Consider the following 16,868-nt stretch of genomic DNA (forward strand, 5'->3'; position numbering starts at 1 on the left):
CACTAGTTGCTTGAACAAAAATAAAAATATTAAATACAAATATATAGATCAAATATAAGATGTAAACTAATACTTAAACTTTATTTTGTTATAATATGAGTTTAAGCCTTTAAAAATAATATGTAGACTTTTAACTTTTTTAAAACAATTTAGTGCGATAGCTCAATTGTCAAGGTGAGTTTTTTCTACTGAAAGGTCAAATTCGAATCACTTATCTAGCAATTTTGATTCTATAAATAAACACTTCAAATCCAAAACTTTATAATAAAAACAATGAAAATAGGGTTCTAACAATTTTGATGTTATAAATAAGAATTTCAAATTCAAAACTTTATAACTAAAATAGTGAAATAGGGTTCTAGCAGGGATCAAACCCTAGTAACGTGGTGTGTGCTTTGGCTTGTACCAGCAATCCAAGTGCACTTCTATGCTCTCCATGGATGTTTTGTTAATTATATGCAAGCTTCTGTCAGTTTATCAAGATAGATATACATATATACACATGATTTTTTTCGAAGTTAACAGGTGTATGTGCACCCCTATCTATACATGTGGGTCTGCCTCTGATTAAATTTGTATGAGATCAAGGATACACATCTTAGCTTAACTCGTTAAATTCGATTAGGCATAATACATAATGTGTTTTTTAACTTGGTCTCAACTGTCATCTATGCCCTCTAACTTTGGATGTGCACAAGCAAACACTTAAACTTGTATAAAGTTGAACAAATAGATATACGGGTCCTATATGACACATTACACGTAGGGCGTCACCTAGTTCGTGAATTGTCAAATGAAAATGAATGACATAATACATAAACATGCACTTTAACTTGACCTCAACTGACATTTATGTCCTTTAATTTTGGGTGTGCCCTTGAACAAGTTCAATTTATACAAGTTTAAGTTTCTGTTTGAACATACTCAAAGTCGGAGGACATAAATGTCACCAAAATCTATTAATGAGCATATTTATATATTATGCTAAAAGAAATAGAATCTCTCTATCTCCCTTGTTGTAGACATGAAAAGAAAAAGTTGTCAAATAAAAAAAAATGTTGAGATAAAGTTTTTCAAGGATATACGTACTGAGGGCCTTAGAATCTCTAATATGCAGAAAACTCCGCGTAAGAATGCAAATGAACTTTCTATTTTATATGAAATTGAGTGTTTACGACGCAATCAAACTAACATGAGTGAGAAGTGTTTGAGAATTTGTTCTTCAGTTTATGGGTGACAAATGGTTGGATTAAATTGGATTTGGATGAATTGATTCAAAATGGATTGAATTATAATTCATCCATATAAAATATAGATAAATATGAATTTGATCAAATATGATTTGGATAAAATGGTTCTAATCAACTTTAATCTCCTAAAGTCAAAAGACATTAAATCAAAGCAAAATTGGTAATGTTCTAATCCCTACAACCCCCAATCCATCCTTAAATTATTATTTTTTAAACAATTCATTTTTCATACAAAAATGAAATTCCGTAAACTCCATCCCCCACCCCCCACCCCCACCCATCAACCAATTTTTTTGCCCACCCTATCACTATCACCCCTATTTTTTTAAAAAAAAATATTAAAAGAAATTTTGCCCACCCCACCCCCCTCCCACCCACTTCCCACTCGGACCACCTACCCCCACCCCACCACAATTTTTTTTAAAAAACTTAAATAATTTCTAAAAAAATAAAATCTTTTGACCCTCTCTCCATTCTACCCCCATCGGACCCCCTACCCCCACCTCACCCCAAAATATTAAAAAAAAAAAAAATTCCCTCCCCCCGTTCACCTACCCCAAACCCCCACACGAACCCCCTACCCCCACCCCACCCCCAATTTTTTTAAAAAAAAAATCTAAAAGGTTCAAAAAAAAAAATTGGCCCCCTCCACCCACCCCTACCTGCACCCCCCTCCACAATTTTTAATTTTATTTTATTTTTTTAAAAAAAATTGCCCCCCTCTACCTTACCCCCACCCCACCCAAATTTTCTTTTGAAAAAAATAAAAAAATATTTTTAGTGCAATTAGAAATTTTGGGTGATTTAAGGGTCTATATAAATGTCTATATTTTACCCACTTTGTTCATATTTGTATGAGCTTTTAAAATAGATCAATCCATATTTACCATTTAAACAATATGAGTGATCCATTTAAATAAATATATGCTAAACTAATTCATTTTACTTAAATGGACTGAAATTGTCACCCCTACTCCAGTTGTATGGTCTCTTTAGCCATCTAAAGTATAATGTTGAACTCACATGGTTTGAACATCTAATTTTTGATCGAATTTAAATTTTATACTATTTTAGTTAATTTTTATTTTTAGGTCTAAATTAGATATTTTGATTTTATCTTATTTCAGTAAGTTTATTTTAAAAAATTCGAAAACTACAAAAAAGGTCACATTTTAGGATAAGTTTTGTTTTCATTTTTTCAAAAGAAAAGAAAATCTAAAAAAAAATGTTTAGATTTAATTTAGAATTTAATAAATAAGTTAGTGAATTTATTATTTTTTAGTTACATTTTATTTTAGACTAGCCATTGAATTTTATATATTTTTTTAATCTTTAAAGACAAAACCAAAAAAAGAAAAGAAAACCATTAAACTAAAATTTGGATCACTGTGTATTCAAATGGAATCACTGACCGTATGCATAGGATCGACGATAAATAGGTAAAATATTAGGGTTCATTGAACGTTGTATGAGCTAGACATGATTAAATTTTGTTTTGTTTAGAATGCAGCTACACATTTTTTTTGAGATGTTTTAAAAAAGGAGAGGTAGCAGTTAATGCGTCTTGATCTAAATATTTTTCTTTCTAATAATCTTTGGTTGAATCAAGATGAGATAGGTTCAAACATTAGGTGTGATATATCAATTAAAGTCGTGATTAGGTATCTGTCACGATTCCCACACTAATCCTCTGGGGGGAGAACCGAAACTACTCCCAAACTAGCATCCTAACACAAAAGTGAGTATAAAAAGATGTGGCAATAGTTTTTATATAAGTTTTAAGTTGAGTCCCCATAAACTCAGAAATTTAATTTCAACACAAGCAAAAATAGTCAACAAAACATGCGGAAGTTAAAACCCTTAAACATGAAAGTCATTGTACCAAAACTCTTCTAAAGAACAAGTCTAAGAGTACGGGGATGCAACCCAAAAAACAACAATATAAAGGAAATAAGTCTGAAAGGTCCAAGCCCGAAAAGAGTGGACTGAGACTTTAGAAGAATCCATGTTAGCCTGAAAGAATTGGCTCATCCTTGAATCTTGAGCAGCCAGTGGTCCCCTAACTGAGGTCTGTCAGCAGCAGCCTGAAAATGCCCTATACTCAATAAGGAAAGAGTAAGTGCAGTATCACTACACATAATCAACAGTGTACTGGTAGGATCATGAGGTCGGCCTAATCAATGAACATATGCAAGCAACTATAAAGTAGTAAAGACATCCATATGTGAAACACATTACTAATTAGCAAGTTCATAAGCATTATTCAGTTTCACAATGTCATTCTCAACAACAGCCAACAATAGTCCTCTCATGGGATCCACATCTAAACAATAGTTGTGTCGGAACGTGACACTCGATCTCTCTCTCTCCATATATATGTATATGTGTCAGAACGTGACACCCGATCCCTATACGTATATGTGTCAGAACGTGACATTCGATCCCTAGGTACATATTTATATCAACTACAACCACAATCACATTCACAAAAACCACAATGAATGTTTCACATGCTTGCACAGTCAAGTAGCATGTTCATTTTGTACAAGTGATCTCAGAATTCGTTTCATTAAGTTTTTTACATATTTTGTAGTCTCACATATGCAAGCAATACTATCAATAATAGTAACAAGCACATGAAATATAGACATGAATGTAAACACTATCACCTACCTAGAAATCAAGCCTTGGAAGCTCTAAACAGCTGAAGCTTTCCCTTTCCGAAGTCTTTCAGCTTGTTCTTAGTCTTAAAATTACACAAATCAATGAACTATTGTCCACAATATCTGGGTTATATCAAAATCCTAACCATTGACCAATTTCATGATCATAGCACCAATCTAGGTCTATTTTCCACATTAAATTTAGGCCAAGAACCCTTCCCTACGATATTTACCCTAAAACCTAGGTTCTACGAATCAAATTACGAAGTAGGGGAGTATTTAACTTACCTTTGATAATGGGTGAAAAACTGAAAGGAATAGCTCTAGTTTATCCCTTTGCTCTCCAAAAACTAGAAAGTGTAGAAAATAATACTTTTAGGACTTTTCCTGTTTAATACTGCGTCTGCCCCGCCATGGTGGCACTTACCCGGCTATGACATCCCCTCCATAGCGGAAATAATCCCACCGTGGTAGGTTGCACGGAAACAAAAGCTTAGGATTTGTGTCTCGAGTCCCCATTTTGCAATATGTCCACAAAACATAACGTCCTAAAATTAATCCTTCACGCCAAGATCACTTACGAAAGTTTTACTCGTCCGAATTTGATTTCGTAAAGCCGTACAGACTCATTAGTGTCTAGACTATCAATTTCAACTAGCACACTGTTAAAATCATCTCCCACCCATAACCGGATTACCCCAGACCTCACCTGACTCAGAATCCGTCCAAGTCTGGTCTAGGCTCAAATTTTTCAAGTTATTACTCAAAAGTTTTCTGTCCCAACTTCCTTCCCCATTGGCTTATCCATAATGACGGAAAGATATCATTACACTATCTTGTCCTGTATATCGAAACTGAGGTTGCAACATTGAATCTTAGTTAAGATTAATAAAAGTTCAACAATGTTAAAGTGAATCATAGATGTAAGTAAAATTACAATCTATTCAAAATTAATTAAAACCGTTACAGGTTGATATAACGATCGTACTAGAACCATCGATCTTAGGTGTGCCTTAATATTACAAGTGAAAAAGTGTTGCATTTGAGGTTTAGAAGGCATGCTTAATTGCTACGTAGGACGCCAAGTAGAACTTGTGTGTCTACTTATTCAACTCTATATATACAAGTCTAAGTGTCTACTTGTACAAATTTAAAATTGAAGATTATTAATACTGGATGAAATAAAATAAAATAAAATATTTATGTATTATGTTTTTACGGTATGTGTTAGGTACTACATACTACATCTGACAAGAAAGAAATGCAAGAATCTTTCAATAGAAACAAAGGAGCATTGAAGGTTTAGTGAAAAAAATGTAATGGGAGTGAGTAGTGTGGTGTGGACTAAAGCTTGTCGTTTAGTCACCCACTAAGGCTATTTTTTGTTTTTGTTGATTTTGAGCTGTACAGACATTACTTGGTAAATAATATGTCAATTTATTTACTAAATGAAAAGGTTAAAAAAAAAACCGTCAAGGAAACTATTAGAGGAGTTGTACATCATTATATTGAATTTTTTAAATTCTTTAAAATTTGAAATCTTACTCAATATATTTAGATTAAGGTAATCTACCTTGGTAATATATAATTACACTATTTATTCATAATATAAATTTAAATAAATCTAAATATATTTAGATTAAGGTAATCTACCTTGGTAATATATAATTACACTATTTACTCAAAATATAAATTTAAAGAAATCTACATTAATTATACATAACTACACTATTTACTCAAAAGATGAAGATTTAACAAAATAATCTACGCTAGTTTTATTTAATTACTCTCACTTCCACTCTAGTTTTAGAATTATATTGAAAACCCCCATATGTATTAGTTATTGCAATGTTCCACTTATTAGAGGATGATTGATAGCAAAATGACATCAAAAAGAAAATGACATTGCTTAAAAAATTCAAAGTAGTTGACCATCATAAAAGTTGGGACGTAATAACATATTATAAGATCATAACGGAGGATTTTGTTAATATTAAAATTTGAATTGACCAAGGAATAAATTCATGACAAGACAAAAGAAAATTGTTATAAATTTGCACGTTTGGCTTGAGCATGTACTCATTTTGTATCTTGCCATCTCCTCTTATTAGGACATGGAAAGAAAGAGTTCTGAAATAAGAAAAAGTACTGCTGAGGTTAAGTTTATCAAAGATAAACGTGCTGAGGGCGTTAGAATCTCTAATATGCAGAAAACTCTGTCTAAGAAAGCAAATGAGCTTTCTATTTTATGTGGAGTTGAGATTGCAATTCTTATTTTCTCTATTGGATGTCATGAGCCATTTTTGTTTGGTAATCCTGATGTTGACTCAGTCGTCCATCAATTTTTGGAGGCAAAACAACAATCTGCATCTTCGTTTAATATAAAGAAGAAGAAAAAGGTGGAAAGAAATGAGGCCAATGGAAAATCTGTTGAAGGTGATTTCACACATCTTCTATCAGAAGATTTCAAATTGACTGAAGCAGAAAGACTTGAGAAATTAAACCACGAGATCGAGAAACTTGAACATCATTTGAATAAGGAAATTGATTTCTTACAAAATGTGATTGGCTTTGAAGATCCAAAATTTATGCTTGAAATGAATGGGCCTACTTCTTTGACCATACCACCTAATTGGTTGAGTCTTTAATCAGAAACTTCAATAATGTATATCCAAAAAAATAATTATTTTGGATATTGCTTCTTCATTATAATGAATTATCCAAGTAGTAAAATATTTATCATTGTTTAATGATCTGTCTGACTGTTTTGAGTATTAGTATCTCTTTCTCCAAAATGATATTTCTCATAGATTTATTATATGTTTTATGACTTATGGAGATGATTCACAGGAATCTCGACGAATACAAATGTATTTCAGAGGAAAAAAAACCCAAAATTACAAATTTGAAAACTTAATATTTAACCAAAGTCAACATTTGAAGTTAACATACTCAAAAATTGAAATTTTAAAGTTCCTATGGATTCAAATGATTATTTTGGACTTAGTTTAATTGTGTGTACGGGTGCCAAAGAGATCGTAGCGATTAGGAGGCGTAAGTCACAAATTAGTCAATTTAAAAATAAAAAGTTAAAGTTAGTTTCCTATTACTTTTTATAAAACAATTAGAACTTACCGACCTCAGGAAGTCGGTATTTTTTATTGTTTTTAATTTTTTTAGGCCTTTTTTTTGTTTTTTTTTTAATTATGAAACTGAAATTCTGAGGTTGATTTTGTCAAAAATTTGGGGAAAAAATCTGACTCGGTTGTGGCTAGAAGAAGATTTTTTTGGCTCAGCTGATAGGTCCAGATTCTTACAGGCTCATATTAGAATTGAGTTATGGTATCACATTATGCATATAGTGTTAAATGATAAGAAATTGCATAAATTTCAGTATCAGAATGTTTACTTGAACTTGAGATCCAAATATTATAAGTATTTATGTTTCAAAGAATTGCATTGTCACACATTTTTATTTGAACAAGAACATATTAGAAAGTCAAGATGACCCGCTCAGTTAAATTAAGGCACAAAATATCGATCATAGCTTGATCATAAATCAGGTCGTGATAATCTCCTCAGGTGCCTTCACGACAGTCACATCAATCAATACTTCACCCTTTTGAAGTATTGATTGAACTTGTAACATCTACTAAACATATTTATTGAAGGAACCCCACAAGTTTTACTAATCCTGCCAATTCATTTCCTTCTTTAAAAAAACTCCTTACGAGCAAAGAAGAAACAGATGAACCCTTAATAGCATCGAATTACAAATAAATTGATAAACTAACTTATTAAGATCCTAAAATGTATTTGTCGAATAGAAGCTCAGCCTTGGGAGATGCTATGAGGAAACACATAAACTCTTTGGTGATATTTCTTTCTTCGGCTTTCCTCTGCTTAATGTTTATCCTAACCAAAGATAGAGAACCAGAAAACAATTGCTTTATAAAGAGCAGTTCCCGTTGTGAACCCTTAAAAGAATGAACAATGATATCTTTGAGCTTATCGAGTTGTACCAAGACCTGAGGCGATTTTATTGGTGGCCTAGAATGAAGAGAGACATAGCGGAGTATGTGTCAAAGTGTCAAAATTATTAGCAGGTGTAATATGAGCACCAAATGCCTGCAGGTTTGCTTCACAGGATGACCATTTCTGAGTGAAAGTAAAAAATGATAGCCATGGACTTTGTGGTGGATCTTCCTAAGACCTTAGGGAAATATGATTTGATTTTGTTCATCGTGGATAGGTTGACTGAATTGGCCCACTTCATTCCAAACAAGGTGGATTACAACTCCCATTAGTTGGCCAAGAACTATGTCAACGAAATAGTGAGGTTGCACGGGGTGCCCCTTTCTATCATTTTGGACAGAGGAACACAATTTACTTCTAAATTTTTAAGCAAGTTGCACGAAAAGTTAGGCATATAACTCACTTTGAATACTTTTTCATCCTCGGACGGATGGACATTCTGCGAAGATGATTTAGGTGTTGGAGGACATGATGAAAGCATGTGTGATTGACTTTGGGGGCCATTGAGATTAGTTCTTGCGTTGTGTGAATTCTCATACAACAACAATTATCACTTCCGCATTGATATGACACCATTTGAGGCACTTTATGAGAGGGAATGTAGATCCCCCATATGGTGGTTTGAGGCTGGTGATGTGAAGCCTCTAGGAGTCAAGTTGGTAAGGAAATCTCAGGAAAAGGTGAGGGTTATCTAGACCAAGTTGTTGGCAGCCCATAGCAGACACAAGGAATATGCAGACCGCAAGATAAGTGACAAGGCATTTCAGGTTGGTGAGTAGGTTTTATTGAAGGTGTTACCAAAGAAAGGAGTCACGAGGTTTGGTAAGCAAGCTTAGCTCTCAATATTTCGAGTGTCTTTGAGGTTCTTGAAAATGTGAGGTCGGTAGCTTACAAGTTAGAATTGCCATTCAGTTTGTACGGATTCCATCCAAAGTTTCATGTATCTATGCTTAAAATATGCTATAGGGATGGAGAGTACATCATCAAGTAAGATTCAGTTTCACTAGATAAGGACCTTCAGTATGAGGAGGAGTCGGTTACTATTCTTGTCGGGATATTCAGAAGTTGAGGAAGAAGGAAATTAGATCACGAAGATTCAATAGAGTATCATCCGATTGAGGAAGCCACTTGAGAAACTGAGAAGAACATGCTAGATAAGTACCCTCACATGTTTGAGGATATAATGCTACCTTATTGTCGAATTAACTCATTTTTTCCTATTTGATCGCTCAGAGACGAGTGATGAATAAATTGATATCTATTGTAATGACACATGTTTTGCTATGGATGAGCTAATGGTGAAAGGAATTGAGTGAGAAAACTTTCAGATTTGGAAATTGAAAATTTAAGGCTAGGCTAGGTTTAGATGATTTATGAGCAAGGTGAAATCTAGGACAATTCAAAAAATGATTGGGGATAATCTCTAGACTTAGGTTGGTTTTTCCATCAGCAAAGATGTTAAGGAGTCCATAAGACTTTTTTAAAGTGAATTCGGGTGAGAGGAACTCCCGATATCAAACATGGCGTGAAAGGATTGGTTCGGAACATCAAGATTCCAAGGTATGTTGTGAAACATAATTTTTTTAGAGATTTTTGAGTTTCTCTCCCTTGCAAGCCTCCATGGAGGATGACACACCATTATAGTGGGTGATTTAATTCTTGTTATAGAGGGTATTTCCGCTACGTCGACGCCGTTATAACGGCATTGGGCCATTATAATGGAGTTACTGGCAATAAATGCAAAAAAATTTCAAAACGGCTCATTATTTTGCAAGTGCATTTTGGGGACAAGCAAGGGAGACCTAGGGAAATTTTGAGCAGTTTTTCATCAAATCATCTAAAAAACTAAAATCTTTTTTTCCCCTGAAAATTCTTCATTCCTAGGAAGAGGAAGAAGAAGATAGGACAAAGGTAAAGATAAGTAAATTACTCCACTAACTTGATTCATTGATATCTAGGTCCAAAATAATGAGGATTTCGATGCATAAGACCTTGTGTTGTTTATAAAAATGGTTGTCTTGATTTATTTACCGTAATTCACTAGTGTAATCATTAAATTGATAGTTATAGGTGAATTAATGGTCGGAAAACCTTGGATTGGGTAGGAAGATGATAAATTTGGCTTGGGATTTTGGATTAAGTTATACTTAGGCCATTTATGATTAATTATTGTATTTGTGTGTTATTTCTAGACCAAGAATAAGCTAGGATTCATAACAAGGAGAAGGCTCAGGTTCAATAGAGCTTGCAAGGCTTGATTCGAGATAGGTGATGGTAGTTTATTTTCCAAGTTATGAAATGTGTGCATGATAACTGTCTCTATGGTATTACTTGTACAATGCATGTTGGGAAAAAATATGAAATGATAACGTGCTGTCAATATCATGCAATGAATGTGTTTAAATTGCTTGTGGATTTATAAATGTGGCTATTTCATTGTGATTGTGATTATGTGATAGATGTGTCTTGTTGGTTGGATTGGGTACCACACCTGGTACAAGTTCTATTATCGGTTGGATCAGGTATCACACTTGGTATAGATATTTGGGTGACTAGGATATTGAGCCCGATACAAATTATCGGTTGGCTCGAGTACCATGCCTAGTACAGAATACTATCGATTAGCTCGGGTACCACGCCTAGTACAGGTTACTATATAGTTGGCTTGAGTACCACGTTTGGTATCAGTGGCGGATGCAAAATTTCGATTCAGGAGGTTCAACATATAATGAAGTAAGCTAATGAAAAACAAAGAAGACACCCGCTAAATTTTAACCCGCCTTATTTGTTCTTTTAATATTTCTTCTCATTTTTTCTCTACAACGTAGAGCCTTTTTAAAAAAATATCGTATTTTTTTACTTTCACTTTGCAATGTCCTACTTTTTTTAAAAAAGAATAATCTATTTTTCTTTTCGTATTAATACCCCACAAAAAAAATTCTTAAAAAAGTATAATTGTTGAATTATTAGTATCATAATATATTTTTAGTACTAAATACTAATAATAATAATTAAAAAAATGAACAACATCAATATATTAATACATAAAATAATAAAAATATAGTTAAAAAGAGCGCACTATATAACTCATAAATGATATGTATAAGTTAACAAAATGAGATATGCATAGTGTGTTATTTTTTTTCTTTTGGTTGAAAAGTGTGTTAATATTGAAAATTAATTAGAACTTATAGAAATCTAGCTAGGGCTTTAAACTAGTATGCAAGCATGAAAAAAAAAATGGAATATTTTTATTCCAATTACATAAAAAAATATGTAAAAAATATTTCAAAGCAATATATAAAATTTTAAAAAATAATTAACTATTAAGTAAATAACAAATACACACAAATAGGCTAAAATGTTAACTAACTTCTTTTTATTCAGCCCCAATTGCTCATTTCATAACCAATAAAACCCACACCCAACATAATATCCAAAGCCCAAATACACATTAAATAGAAAAGGGAGTGAAAAACTTTTAAAAGCTACAAAAGACATAAAATTGACCAAGTATCAAACTCATGACGTCAGCTATCAAATGAACCCCCTTAACCGCTAAGATATTCCTTTCAATTATTCTAAGAGAGATCATTAAAAGCTATATATCCGTAATTTAATCTTCTATATACAACATAATATTTTCGATTGAGGGGGTTCGGGTGAACCCCCTCACTCTCACATAGCTCCACCTGCATGATGCATGTTTGGTTGTGTTTATATTATGTTGGTTCCTTGAGTAAATCAAACTTGTTTGTAATCATGTGGTACATGCTTGTGTGGTTGTTGAGTCAGGTATGGTGACTGAGAGTCATGTGATATTTTATCGTGATTCATGTGTTGTTCTGTATTACTATATTTTAGTTATATGTTTACATTCTTCCTTGAATCTGACCGATGATTCAACCAGTATAATGTAATTTTGTGTACTGATACTACTCTTGTTCTTTCTTTGTTATGTACAAGACATATTGAGGCGGCGACCTCAACTGTGATCCACGAAGTTTCTGAATCCAAGAATGAGTTGTTTCTTCGGGGCTGTCATGGATTCCTTTTTATTTCTTAGTCCATCTGTTCAGACTTAGACTATTAGACTTTTATTTCTTCTTTTGGAGTTGCATTTCCTCATTCTAAGTTATGTAGTTTTGATACACGACTTTCAGATTTTAGGAAGGGTGGGAGTGGAAGGGGTTATTTTTGCAGATTTTCTCTTAAGTTATCACGAATGTTTACTTTAATTAATGAGATTGTTCCTTTTTATTGTTTGATTGATTAAATTTTGGGTTAATAATAAGTTATCCCATCAAAGTTTAGTGTGGGTGTCACTCCCTCTTACCACTATTTTCTTAGTTTTCACTGAAAGTTGAGCATTTATTGCACAATCCGTCAAATTTAATTTCAAACTTTTCAAAGTTTGGCACTATATTGAAAAGAGATAAGTGTAAAAAAATGCACCTGAACTATCTCCATTTTTTGAGTTTCATTCCTAAATTATTGGAAGTGTGAGTTTCATACCTAAATTATCACTTATTAGTTTAAGAAACACACATCTCTCTTTTATTCCACTCTCATCATGGTGTGTATACTACACTCTCTCTTTCATTTTTTTATCACATTACACTCCACATGGACAAAATATTCTATCTTAACAAAAATTAAACAAATTATTAGATTTAGTTAAAATTATGATTAAAGTATTACTATCTCCCGCCAAAAAAAATTATAAAATAAAATATAAAATATTTTTCTTACCTCACTCCACCACTTACTCTTACCATAACCCCCCTCCCCCCCTCCAATTTTTTAGTTTTATTTTTATTCATTAATTTTTTTTTATAAAAGTGTATTAGTGACAAGAGTAGTATCAGTACAAACAACACATACTGGTAGACATCATCGGTCAACCCGATACCCACCGCATAATATAAAGAAATCGACAAGAAGAAAGCATGCTTTTAAGAGATTCACCGTCAAATCTTATGCAAAACTCTTATCATTCTCATTAACCTCATTAGAGTCGTTCAAGCCTAACTTTCATCTTTTATAGTTGGTCTGCTGCCAATTCTTATACAGATCAAGGCCTAGCTCTTCTATCACATAGAGAAGTTTTCAAGCTATGGGTCATTACTAACTCTATCTAACCCGTCTACTATATTTAGTTTCACACAATCACATGACCTTAGGATAATTAACATCTCACTTGAAAGAGGACAACATTAGAGGGACTGTCTCGCCATAGAGGGACCTCTCCCGCTTTGGCGGCCTCTCCATAGCGTGATTCCTCCCGCTAGGGCGGCATGCCCGGATATAAAATCTCCGAAAACCTTCCAATCCTCTTTTTAACCCATGTGCCTACAAGACATCAACAATAATTGACTTTAAGTCATTAATCTCCCTTAATAACACACTGATTGTTTTTCACTCATTTACCCACAAACTCATACCTACTATGCAGATGCATCTAGCATCCATAACATAATCCAATCATGCATATACATGAATATATTATCAATTTGCCATTTCAGGAGAAATGTACAGTTTCACAAGGTAAATCTCAATTACAACAGTCAATATGATAACACTAGGACCTTCAGTCCTTTCATATCAGTTAATACACAGGATGGACATGCTCAGTTATAATTTGATCGGTTTCTCTATCATCACCCAGATAGTCAAGATCAATTCACAGATGATAGTCACATATTGGTTCTCTCATAGAACCCATACCCAAACTATATATGTGTCAGAATCTGACACCTGATTCTATATATGTGTCGGAATGTGACACCCGATCCTATATACGTGTCGGAACGTGATACCCAATCCTATATATATATATATATACATATATATATATATATATGTGTGTGTGTATGTGTGTGTGTGTGTGTCGGAATATGACACCTGATCCAATATATATGTGTTGGTACATGACACCCGATCCAACATCACAATCACAACCATAATCACAGTCCACAATGAATAATTCACATATTTGCACAATCAAGTAACAGGTTTATTGAATGTAATTGTTCACAATAGTCATTTCATTAGTTATATTCTATCTTTCCCTTCATTAACAATATTTCATCAAACCTTCTTTATTTAAGGCATCAATTTTGGTAGAGCAAGTTCAATATTATGGATTTCACAGTCCTGGAATTGAAGACCCATTACAATAACATATCAACCATTCAACCATAATAATTAAATATATAGAAGACGTCATAACCTTACTCAATCACAATTGAGAGTCTCTCTATGATATAGACTAACCATAACCTATAACCACAAATAATTAATAGGTTCATTCAAAAGATTTATCAATACTAAATCAATTACCTCCTCCCCTTATTTCATGATTCACATTACTCAGATAATTCACATAGAACCATCAATATGAACAAACTCATATAAATATATGTATATAGCCCCTATATTGCTATGGACCCTCCTTGTTTATCACAAGCCTTAAGATCTAACTCTAACCCGACAATTTCCGTCACCTTAATCTTTACAAGAACCATCAATCATATCAACAAGCATTATTACAATTATCAAGCAAGAACAAGACTATCATCACAAGTCATAGGATAATAATACCTACATAGTACATTCCTATCCTAAACAACAATAACAATACATTTAGCCATTCAAACTCCGTGCCCGAATGCCTAGGCATGAAATCTCCTGTCAACTACAATATAAAATGTGTGGGAACAGATTTACAACTAATAAATTAGATAAACCTAGCCTACCTGGGCGCCAAGCAATTATAAAAGGATTATAGCACGATCCTTGAATTTTAGAAGGAGAATCTATGGAGACGGGCCTGAATCCATGGGTTGTAGCCTTCCTTGCGTTAGAAATCTCTTCTGCTCTTCTCTCCAAGCCTAGAATAGCTTCTTGGGGGTTTCTAGGGTAACCCTTATCTATTTTGGCACTAAGGGGAAGAAGGAGATAATAAAAATACGTCACTTTTAAGTTCTGTCCCGTCGGATCCCGCTACAGCGGCCTCAATCCCGCTCTGGCGGACTGACCCAGATAATGTTCAGTAAAATGGGTATAACTTTTTACTCCGAACGTCAAATAAGGAAAATCCAGTAGAGTTGGAAAGAAGACTCAAAGACCTTTAATTTGATAGGTCATAAGCCACCTAATTAATTATAGACAGAGAGATATGGCCATTTGAAGTTGACCTTAGTTTAAACTCAAGTCCAAAATTAAATCGGAAATACACTTTCAACTTAACTTTGAGATAGGAGCATATTACGACCTTAATTCACAACTAATGCACTCGCATACCAAGGAATGATCCTAGTATTATGACGAAAGAGATTCGTATACCTTTACTGCAAATATTTTTAGTAACGACGGGCTAGGTCGTTACAGTTTAGCTATGAAATTCACATTTCCAATAGTTTAGGTATGAAATTTTAAAAAAGGGGATAGTTTAGGTGTGTCTTTCACATGCGAAAGGCAAGACATTGAGAAGGGCTTGTTCTTGAATTAGATGAAACATTAGCGCTTTTCCATTATTTTGGATGTTCCTGCTCGGTCTATTGAAAAACAAATTTATGCGCGTGGCATTTATCGTCGTATTTCATCCGATCCAAAATGAGTAATATTTTTATTTAATCAAAATGGTATCAATTTAATATATTTAAATTTATCATTATTTACATATTCTAGTTAAATCTTTTTTCATTACTGTTTTCCTATGAGCACATGAAATAGGTTTTCTTCTTATTATTGTTCCTTATGAATTGTTTCTGAATAAGTATTCCTGAAAATAAAATAATATACTTCTTCTTATATCACTATTTAAAAAATTATTTTTCTATATTAATTATAATGTATATTATTTAATAACTCTAAGAATCCTATAATAGAAAAAAATAGATTTAATTATGTCCTTACACATTATATTACTTATGATAACTTTAAGTCATCACACGTTTTAATAGAGGATACAATAATTTTGAAAAAAACTAGTAAAATAAATTTTTAATTAAAATATTAATGTTGGTCATCAAAATTTTATTTACATAGAATTAGCATTATATAAAAATTATCATTTAAAATAGTCAAGTGATCTCATAATCTATCATAAAAATTTTCGTTCAAGTTTTCGTAACTAACAACACTTATCTTGAACATTAAATGAAGGGAGAAATTGCCCCATTTCAAATGCAAAATTGGTTCATTCCCCTTCTTTTGGAGTAATCATTAGTAGAAAGGGTATTTTTGAATTATTTACTAGTTGGAAGACAATAATTTTGAGCAAAATACGTAATGAAAAATAAAATTAACCTAATTTAAATAGTCCGCAAATATATTTCCCCCTCCCCCCATTTTTTTACTTTGTAAAGAATCATCCAATCGCGTTCGTATTTGTAAATCTCAATTTTGACGAGAAAATAATAAATATGCCTTATTAGTTGTAAGCGTATCTTCATCATCTTTTAATTGGTATGACAATGTAAAATTTCATTGTGAAAGTCAAATTTATAACTAACACACACCTAATTATACACAAAATGAATTAGCACTAATCTTTGATCCCCACTAATAACATGTGATATAAATATGTGGTTGATAATGCTTTATACTACCAAGCTTTTTACAACTAATTAAATCTATATAAAGCCTACAAGTTTTAAATATTTGTACACCACTTTCTTTTCATAACTTGTTGTTACTTCAAGAACAAGAAATTATGGGTGTCAAAAGATAAATTGATTGCTTCAATAGAGGTGAAGTGTAGAGGACACTCAATTCATGATACTCTTCACATCAATACTCATCATCTACACACTTAAGTCCTGGAGTGGTCAATCATTTTGAGATACATGAAGATGAAAATATGAAGGGGCTGGTTCGGTTGTTAGCTGGAAATTTAATCAAGGTAACACACATT

General features: G+C 32.8%; 1 protein-coding gene across 1 annotated transcript; it reads left to right on the top strand.

Moving 5' to 3' along the window:
* The first annotated feature begins 6,027 nt into the window (after positions 1 to 6,027).
* LOC129869868 (agamous-like MADS-box protein AGL29) lies at positions 6,028 to 6,561 on the top strand. The gene has a single exon (XM_055944453.1). The coding sequence runs from the start codon at positions 6,028 to 6,030 to the stop codon at positions 6,559 to 6,561; it is 534 nt and encodes a 177-aa protein (XP_055800428.1).
* The last annotated feature ends 10,307 nt before the right edge of the window (positions 6,562 to 16,868 follow it).

Source organism: Solanum dulcamara, chromosome 10 (genome assembly GCF_947179165.1).
Source record: "Solanum dulcamara chromosome 10, daSolDulc1.2, whole genome shotgun sequence".
NCBI classification, from domain to species: Eukaryota; Viridiplantae; Streptophyta; class Magnoliopsida; order Solanales; family Solanaceae; genus Solanum; species Solanum dulcamara.